The sequence below is a fragment of the Portunus trituberculatus genome, chromosome 18 (assembly GCF_017591435.1).
Source record: "Portunus trituberculatus isolate SZX2019 chromosome 18, ASM1759143v1, whole genome shotgun sequence".
In the NCBI taxonomy this organism is placed as follows: domain Eukaryota; kingdom Metazoa; phylum Arthropoda; class Malacostraca; order Decapoda; family Portunidae; genus Portunus; species Portunus trituberculatus.
This window is the reverse complement of record NC_059272.1, coordinates 9,199,550-9,209,549: the sequence shown is the minus strand read 5'-3', so window position 1 is coordinate 9,209,549 and position 10,000 is coordinate 9,199,550. Positions and strand designations below refer to the sequence as shown.

Sequence of the window (10,000 nt, the reverse complement as noted above, 5' to 3'; positions counted from 1 at the left end):
CATAGACCGATCTTCGGGTAGGATTGAGACCACAACACACTCCACACACCGGGAAAGCGAGGCCACAACCCCTCGAGTTACATCCCGTACCTATTTACTGCTAGGTGAACAGGGGCTACACATTAAGAGGCTTGCCCAATTGCCTCGCCGCCTCCGGGACTCGAACCCGGACCCTCTCGAGTGTGAGTCGAGCGTGCTAACCACTACACTACGCGGTGTACCGCGTAGTGTGTGTGTGTGTGTGTGTGTGTTTCACTGTTTGATCTGCTGCAGTCTCTGACGAGACAGCCAGACGTTACCCTACGGAACGAGCTCAGAGCTCATTATTTCCGATCTTCGGATAGGCCTGAGACCAGACACACACCACACACCAGGACAACAAGGTCACAACTCCTCGATTTACATCCCGTACCTACTTACTGCTAGGTGAACAGGGGCTACACGTGAAAGGAGACACACCCAAATATCTCCAGCCGGCCGGGGAATCGAACCCCGGTCCTCTGGCTTGTGAAGCCAGCGCTCTAACCACTGAGCTACCGGGCGTGTGTGTGTGTGTGTGTGTGTGTGTGTGTGTGTGTGTGTCCGTGTCCTTGTGACCTCAGCCCCGTGTTACAGTTCACAGTCTGCCGGAGTACAACGACTTCTTGATGCCTTCCAACACCTCAGTGCCACTATCACCCTCGTCACCCCAAGCCTCACCCGGGACCTTCCACCAGTCCACCGGCGTCACCAAGGGGTTCCTGGTGCACTCCCCGAGCTGCTCCATCCCTGACCTGGACCCCATGCACTACACTGTCAAGCGCTTCGTCTCCAAACCCAAGCCGGTGAGTGAATGACTGATAAGCAAGGAGTGTTGGAATCTTTCGTCGTCCTCCCTTGATAACGCGAGTTTTCTTTGGTGGTTAATTCTCATTTTCTCTCAAGTTTCTAAGGGGATAACAGCACTAGATTTTTTCCCTTCTCTTTCTCCTACTCGCTTCCTTGTGTGGTGATGTACGCATGCTTGCACACACACACACACACACACACACACACACACACACACACACACACACACACTCTCTCTCTCTCTCTCTCTCTCTCTCTCTCTCTCTCTCTCTCTCTCTCTCTCTCTCTCTCTCTCTGCATAACCCTCCTTTAGTCGCTTTCATGCTAAGTCTCCCTTTAATCAATAATCTCTCTCTCTCTCTCTCTCTCTCTCTCTCTCTCTCTCTCTCTCTTCCTGCCGGTAAAAATATTACTCTTCTTTCCAGGAAATTTTAGTCAGGAAATATTAATGTGCGGTCACCTTATCTTGAATGCGAAGCAGTATTTTTCTTTCTTTTCAGTTTTGTTTTTCTTTGCGTTTCATTTTCTTTCATTCTTTACGCTATACGTTTTTCTTCTTTTATGATTCCTCCTCTTCGTTTTTCATCATACTTTTCTTTTTGCATAAGTTCATGTCTGGTAACGTATGCAGATGTTTGCAACAAAGAGAACAAAACTAATTAGCTACAACTTTATGAATTACAAGTGTTCTTTTACCATAACACAATAGAATTACTTGTATTTGTAGCTCCCTCCCCATCCCCATTCCTATTCCCATCCCTCTCTCTCTCTCTCTCTCTGTGTGTGTGTGTGTGTGTGTTTGTGTTTATGTATATTTTTTATTTCTTATTTCTTATTTATTCATTTTTTGATCAGTTTTCTGAAGGAGCGTGTCTCACCACTCATCTCTTCCACTCTTCTGTACGTGCGCTCTTCATCACTCAATTGTTCCTCGTCAGATAATATGCGGCAAGCCCCCAGCCTTCACGTCTGCTCGCGGCTCCACACTTTATCTCCACCGGGACATTCTGCGCTTGCATTTCACTGCCCTCGAGAGAATCTACAAGACCAAACTAACCACCGAGAAGACGAAGACTGCACCCTCCGCAAAGCCCAAGCCCACAACCACTACTAGACCAAAAACCAACACTGATGCGACAGTTATGCCTGCGGGTACAAAAGCCTCTAAAACAACAATCCTGAAACCACGAACTACCTCGCCCACCACAGCAGCCACACTTATCACCACCACCACCACCACTGCCACTACTTCGCTTGCAAGCACTCCATCTAAAAGCCAGGATCCATCGCCTTCACCACCACCACCACCACCACCATCACCACCACCGTCCGCGCCGCCTAAGAATACTAAAAAGAGTGCAGAGGTCAAGATCACCCCAGAGGATGTGAAGTGCTGCTACAAGGAAATCTACAGGGTGCAGCAGAAGAGGAAGAACGCTGGCGGCAATGCTGACAATCGCTGGAGGCAAGTAAGGGGGTGTGAGGCAGAGGTAGCAGTAGGAGTGATGATGGCAATAGTATTGGTTTATATAGTAATATTGGTAATTGCTGTATAGGGTGGTGGTACTAGCGAAAGTAATAGACATAGCAGTATAATATTTATGATAGTAGTAGTAATAGTAGTAGTGGTAGCAGCAGCAGCAGCAGCAGCAGTAGTAGTAGTAGTAGTAGTAGTAGTAGTAGTAGTAGTAGTAGTAGTAGTAGTAGTAGTAGTAGTAGTAGTAGTAGCAGTACTAGTAGTAGTAGTAATAGTAGTAGTAGTAGTCGTAGTCTTTCAGTATAGTAGCACAAATAGTAACACGAGCAGCAGTAACAGTGACAAGAGTAGCAGATACTAATTTAAGCCATATCTAAGTTACGCTCTCGCTTTACCTGCTGATTCTCCCTCTTGCAGGTACAACAACACATGCAAGGCAATCAACGACACAGAGATGGAGATTGGGGAAGAGGCGGCGCTGGTGGAGTGTCGCATTGGCACAGTCGTCGTGTACAAAAACGTCCATTACTTCTTCCACAAGAAAAATTTTCTGTCCGCATCGCGAGTAATCCTCTCTATGAATCTAAACGTCCAGGTCCCTTCCCCATCCTCAGAGCCGCTAGTAGCCCAGGTCGCCAGTGAAGGCCCGTCACCGCAAGGAAATATCAAAACCAATAAGACCACAGAGTTACAGCCTGCCCCGAAAACGGTACAGTCTGCCGGCAATTCTTCTACTCCTAAGCCAACATCCAATGAAGTTCCAGCCAGCACCAAGCCCCCGGTCATGTTACATCGAGTAAAGGATTCTGAGAAGCTGAATGTCATCATCATGGGAACAGACTCAGCGTCCCGCCTCAACATGCTGCGTCATCTCTCTAAGACCTATGAGTACCTGACCAAGGAGCTCGGCGCAGTCGACCTTAAGGGATACAACAAGGTGGGTGACAACACCTTCCCCAACCTCATGCCCATACTGGGTGGCATGACTATAAAAGAAGTTGACCAGGCCACCTGTGTGACCAAGAGCAAACACTACGACGACTGTCACTGGGTATGGAAGGACTTCAAGAAGAGTAAATACGTCACTGCATACATGGAGGTGAGAGACGCCAGCAACACTCTTGTAGTACGAGTAGTTCAGCCGATTATTATAATTATTATCATGAAAATATTATGATAATTTGTGGGAAAGTGGGGAAGGGATACACGGGTTATGGAGGACCATTGAGTACTTTACTTCCCGACTAGTTCCGCCTTACAGCTTCTTCAAAGGAAAATGATTATTTCCTCTGAAGCTGTAAGCCGAAACTAGTCAGGAAGTAATGCACTCATACACAGCCCGTGAGTCTCTTCCCCACTTTCCCACATTATCATCATTATTGTTGTTATCATTATTTTTGTTATTATTATTATTATTATTATTATTATTATTATTATTATTATTATTATTATTATTATTATTATTATTATTATTATTATTATTATTATTATTATTATTATTAGTAGTAGTAGTAGTAGTAGTAGTAGTAGTAGTAGTAGTAGTAGTAGTAGTAGTAGTTGTAGTAGTAGCACGAGTAGTAGTAGTAGTAGTAGTAGTAGTAGTAGTAGTAGTAGTAGCAGTAGTAGTAGTAGCAGTAGTAGTAGTAGCAGTAGTAGTAGTAGAAGTAGTAGTAGTAATAGTTGTAGTAGTAGTTGCTGTTATCATTCCTTCACATACACGGAGATAAGTGGCGGAGAGTGCCGTTCCTTCAGGGGGCGAGTGGCACACTCTATTACTGGACAACAATAAAACATTACTTTTACACAGACTACATTAAATCTTGTCCACTTCACCCAAACTTCCGCAAACATTCTCTTCCTCTCCATCCTTCCTCGGCGTCAGGTGGCCTCGTTGGCGCGGCGAATGAACGTAATCACTTCATTCTCTCCTTCTCTTCCCCCACAGGACTCCCCTTGGATGGGCAGCTTCCATTACCTTCGGCGCGGCTTCATTGAAAAACCCACCGACTTCTATGGTCGCCCCTTTATGATGGCGTCGGAGAAGGAGATTGGTGGCCCTGGAAACAGCAGAGGCCATTTCTGCCAGGGCAACGTGCTGAGCATCAAAGTGAGGCAAAAGGGAGGGTGCCGGGAGGGGAAAGAAAGGGTATACGGCGGCAGGAGGAAACTGAGAATGTAGAGTGGCAGAAAAAACAAGAAGGGGAAGATGGGGAGAGGAAACTGGGAGAGGAGGATGGCGTGAGGAAGAAACTGGGAAAGGAGGGTGGGATATGGAACTGGCAGGGGAAGGTGGCAGGAAGAAAAAAAGTGTTAGGAGGAAAAAAAAAAAAAAACTAGGAGGGGTTGGTGATGGCAGTAGTCAGAGATGATTTGTATTAATGCAGTGGCTTTATTGCAACTACTAACACAATATGCTAATCTTTTTTTATTCTTCTACCGTTGAAACAATAACTCAAACGTGCTTCTACCAGCGCTGCTCCCTAACTCACATCCCCTCGCACTTTCTCCCAGGTGGTGCAGGATTACGCTCTTGAGTTCGCGCGTACCTTCCACAGCACGCCTTTCTTCGGTTTCTTCTGGTCTTCGAGCCTGACACACGACCACCTTAATCTGCTGGAACTCACCGACGATCATTACTTTCAATACCTACAACAGATGGAGAAGATTGGCGCATTAAACAACACGGCGCTCTTCTTTATCAGCGATCACGGCATGCGCTGGGGCGGCATCCGATCCACCTACATTGGCATGCTGGAGGAGCGGCTTCCCTACGTGGTCTTGTACCTCCCTCCATGGTTCAGGAAGAAGTAAGATGAGCACGAACGGGTGGGAATGACTGCAGAAAGTCTGAGTGAATGGAGAGTGAAGGAAAAGCGTGTGGGTTAAGAGTGAGTGATGGAGTGAGGGATACTGGATGAGGAATATTGAATGAGTAATGGGGGATAGTTATGGAATGGGTGAGTGAATGGGTGAAGGGAGGGGAAAAACACAAAAGGGAAAAATGACATATAGTTACAGTAAATCACCAAAACACTACACCACCACCAGTGCCCTCACCAAACCACACCACCAGCCTCACACCACCTCCTCCTCGCCTCAGATACCACCAAGCATACGAACACCTTGCTAGCAACACACATCGCCTCACCTCAAATTTTGACGTCTATGAAACCTTATTGGACCTTGCATATGGCCGCTTCGCTGACCCCGCCTACGTGACCTCTACACCTTCCAGGACCAAGCGAGGGACCAGTCTCTTCAGGGTATGCCAAGTTAGGTTATACTAAGTCAACTTAAGAAGGAGTTACGAAGTTATCGTTATTATATATATTTTTTCACTTATATTCCTTCATCTGCAATTCAGCTTTGAGGTTTTTTTTTCGAGGGTGGGCGATCATCTTTTAATATTTTCTTCCTGCTGCTTCTATCCTTTCATTAATTGCTATAATTTATTTTGACTGTACAGCTTTACTTACAATATCAGTCTTTCATTTTTTGTTTTAGCTATTCTGCTGTTCCTCTCTCATCTTTCTTTAATTGTGATTTCTTATTTTCGATTCGTCTTTTTGTGTATGCTTTCTTTTACATCTAATCCACTTAGTTTATGAATGAATTTCCCCTCCCCTTTTGAAATGTACTTTCATTGCATTCTCTTTTCCTCCAAGTTGCTGTGCCTCTCATCCTGTGCGCATTCATCTCCATTGTCTCTCTAACTGGACTAAAGATGAGTAAGGTTGAATTCAGCATAATCATGATCACCAGTTTCACTTCTATCACCATTATTGTCTACAATCTTTTTCTACTACCAAACTCTTCCTCCTACATTCTTTCTCTACAAACCTCTTCCTTTAGTTTCTCCTCAAAACATACCTATATCATCAAATTCATCTCCCTCCATATTCTTTTCGGCCAATCTCTTCCTCCTACAGTTCTTCTCTCACGACTCTTTTCCCTCCAACACCTTTCCGGCAGAACATACCTTGGAACAGGTCGTGTGTGGAGGCCAACATCCCCACGCACTTCTGCTCCTGTCAGGACACCCATGAACTGACGGAAGAGGACCCGTACCTGGTGCCAGCCGCCGACCGCTTCCTGGACATGATCAACGATCAGCTCCTGCCGTACTCTCAGTGTGAGCAGTTTACGAAGGTGAGTCAAGAGAGGAAGGGTAGGTGAGGAATTGGTGCTGGGGGGAAGGAAGTGTAGGTAGAATTCATGGTGTTGCGTGATGGATTTGTCTTTAAAGTGTAAAAAAGTTGTGTTAGTAGAAATATTCGAATAGACGATGATGACCTAGGACCACACACTTATACATATAAAATGATACACACACACACACACACACACACACACACACACACACACACATATATATATATATATATATATATATATATATATATATATATATATATATATATATATATATATATATATATATATACACACACACACATATATATATGGAGGTGGTTGTTGACTCAAGACCGCGTTTGGTTATGACAAACCGGTTGTAGCTCGATGTGGTCGTAAGTCGGCCATGTTAGATTACCGGAAGTATATTGCTCGATAGTTACATTGCAATAATCTTTGCTCATTATCTAATTTTATTGGCTCATCATTTTTTATATCTTTATTATCTGATTTGTCATATTTTATCACCATTTTCTGTTCATTAATGTTATAGTCATAGTTGTGATTGTAGAGTCAAACAGTCGTTAGTCTCATAGGTCGTAAGTTAACGACCAGCTAAACTTGAATGATGCAGAGAAGATTGGCATCGTCCTTGCGCAAGGAGGACAAAAAAAAAAGTGAAATATTCTGCATGAAAAAAATAGTAATAGATAAATAAATAATAATAAATAGATAGATGATAATAACAAAAAAAAAAAGTATGATGGTGGTGGTGACTTATGTTTCGTTGAACAGATCAAGGTGATGTCGGCGCGCGTGTCGATCCCCAATAAAGAGCTGAAGCCCAAGGAGGAAAAGAGTGAGGTGAGGACCTACCTGTTGCAGGCAGCCCTCCTCCCCGGGAACGTGATAGTGGAGGTGTCCATGCGTCACACCAACCATGACGACTCCTTCCAGGTGAGGGGTTGTAGGGAGGCTGTGGCAGTGGTTGGTGGTGAGTGGTGTTGGTAGAGGGTAGGGATCGTGAGGAGAGGAAAAGAGGAATGTGGCGAGGATTGAGAATAGTGAGAGGAACATCATTGAGTACATGAGAGGTGAAGGATGAAGTTAAGAACGTATCTAGTTTCCTTAATAGTCATTTGTAAGTCTGATCCTTTTCCATTTACAATTTTTTTTATCTGTCTGTGTTTCCATCTCTATCTTCCTGACTCACCCGGCAATGCCTCACACAGATGCTGGGGAACGCGTCGCGGATCAACAAGTACGGCAGCACCAGCGCCTGCATCCAAGATGACACGCTGAGGAAATACTGTTACTGCAAGGACCAGAAGCGCGCCAAGCAGCTGTACAACCAGCACTACAAGGAACAGCTAGGGACTGAGGTGGGGAACAACACGAGGGCGCGGGCGTGAGGACACCCGCGTCAATTTGCTACCATGAATCGTCACAAGTTGATGGAGACTGAATCACACACACACACACACACACACACACACACACACACACGAGCGCGTGTACGTGAGCGCAGTGCTGTGGAAAACATGTGATTGACTAAAGAATAATTTTTGCGTATTGTATAATTATCTAGGTTTAGATAACTTAGTGTATTCAGATGAAACAAGACGCTGACAGCTTTTGTGTAAGTCTCGTCTCGTTGAGTCACTGTGAAGGAGCAAAAGTGAGCGTTGTGACAGCAGTGGCCACATCCCCAGGCGGGGATGTGGCGCTACTCACGTCGTGCCGCGGCAACTCAGTGGGGCAGACCTTGCCAAGTGGACTCAGCTCTGCTAAGGTACTTGTCTACAGGCGGCGAAGGACACGTGCTCCACTGGTTTCTGTATATTTATTGGTACGCAATATTGTAAAGGAAGTATAGATCGAGTGTGTGTGTGTGTGTGTGTGTGTGTGTGTGACGCTGTTATGAAGCTGACGGTTGTCCTGACAGTGAAGACGCCTTTGTCGATAAGTATTTTAGAAATGTGTGAATGACATCATGATGTAAATGTGCTTTGTTTGTGTAAGATTTTATGTTTTATTTATTCATCTTTTACTTATGAGTGTTTTTTCAGAGTTTGTGGTGGGCATTACTTGCGAAAGGTGAGCTTGCGCTTACCTTGAAAACTACAATTCATATTGTGATACCATGTGACCTTTCTGTAAAGTAACCTAGGAGGCCTCGATAGTGTGGCACAAGGAGGAAGTGTGGCAGAGCCTTGAATTGCCAGATTGTCGTTTTGTTGTTATTTCTTTTTACATATATTTGCAGCAGAAGCAAGAAAGGCATAGTAAGTGAAGGAACAAATGTACAGGCAAAGAGAACACATTATTGTAATCAAAACCTACATTTTTCATATACAAGCCGTGGGCCACTTGTGGTCTTGCTTCGGTAAACAATCTCCGCGTCTCTAGCCTCATGTATGGACACTCTCCGTAATGTCGCTCACTCCCGTCTGATTGTCACCTGCCTACCTTGACAAGACTCGTCCGAGACGTAGCCACAAGATCACAATAACAAATAACAAGATTTTTTTTTCGGAATGAATAGTATCAAAAGTACACATGTGGCATCATTGGAGAGAAGAAGCGATCTGGTGAAGCGTTTCGAATCAGTGGTCGAGGCAGGAAGGTTTCCTTACATCAATAATTATTAATAACAAGGAGACGCTGGAAGTGTGGTACTGATTATGTTGCCTATGATCCCTTGTTTCCTCGCACATGTACCGGCGAGGTGAAAACTGTACCTTAATTTGAACAGTTCCAGATATGCCTTATGTGACTGCAGGTAATTCACGATGACTCAAGTCCCGGTTAGAGCACGGCCTCCCGTTTTCTATGAACTCGAATTCAAGTGCATTATGGGAAGGAGCAGTGCGAGTCAGTGAGGCTGAGGATTGGGGAAGCTTGAGTGTGTTTTAGTGGTGTACGGTATATAGTTGCAATTTCTTGCGTGTGTGAGCCTGTGTTGATGAGCCTCCGATGATATGAACCTGGCGTGACGGAGCGCTCGTGGAAAAGGTGTGATGTAAAGCAGGATGGAGAGAGGAAGAGGAGGTTATGGTTTATAGGAAGTATTGACAGTACGGGAGATGAACGTTGGCTGTGTCAAGAAGGGATGATACGAGCACTAAGAGGGGACAAGAGGCCAGTGTGTTATTTATTTATGTGAAAGAAATATTTTGTACGCGTTGCGGCAATAAAAAGTGAACGCCAGGAGTTTCGTCTTTTCTCTCACGCCACGCTGGGCTGCTTCAAGGTAAGGATATTCTATTAGTTTTTGACTGATATAGAGACGAGACAAAAGACTGATAGACTTGAGATATATTTTCATGTACTCTGTATGTGTGTGTGTGTGTGTGTGTGTGTCACTGTTTGATCTGCTGCAGTCTCTGACGAGACAGCCAGACATTACCCTACGGAACGAGCTCAGAGCTCATTATTTACGATCTTCGGATAGGCCTGAGACCAGGCACACACCACACACCGGGACAACAAGGTCACAACTCCTCGATTTACATCCCGTACCTACTCACTGCTAGGTGAACAGGGGCTACACGTGAAAGG

General features: G+C 44.9%; 1 protein-coding gene and 1 non-coding gene across 5 annotated transcripts in view; both read left to right on the top strand.

The window, feature by feature from the left end:
* The window catches only part of LOC123505533, a 68,889-nt gene extending 59,240 nt beyond the window's left edge, over positions 1–9,649 (top strand). For 3 of the 4 annotated variants that reach the window (XM_045256950.1, XM_045256949.1, XM_045256948.1), the window contains 9 exons: positions 616–824; positions 1,767–2,293; positions 2,723–3,404; positions 4,251–4,412; positions 4,817–5,112; positions 5,406–5,568; positions 6,278–6,454; positions 7,235–7,396; positions 7,672–9,649. In XM_045256950.1, the coding sequence (XP_045112885.1) occupies positions 616–824; positions 1,767–2,293; positions 2,723–3,404; positions 4,251–4,412; positions 4,817–5,112; positions 5,406–5,568; positions 6,278–6,454; positions 7,235–7,396; positions 7,672–7,851 (2,558 nt within the window). In that variant the 3' untranslated portion in view covers positions 7,852–9,649. The other variant, XM_045256952.1, reaches the window with a different exon arrangement.
* LOC123505923 lies at positions 7,035–7,136 on the top strand. Its single transcript, XR_006675320.1, has one exon. It is a non-coding gene; the product is annotated as a U6 spliceosomal RNA (small nuclear RNA).
* Positions 9,650–10,000: the final 351 nt, after the last annotated feature.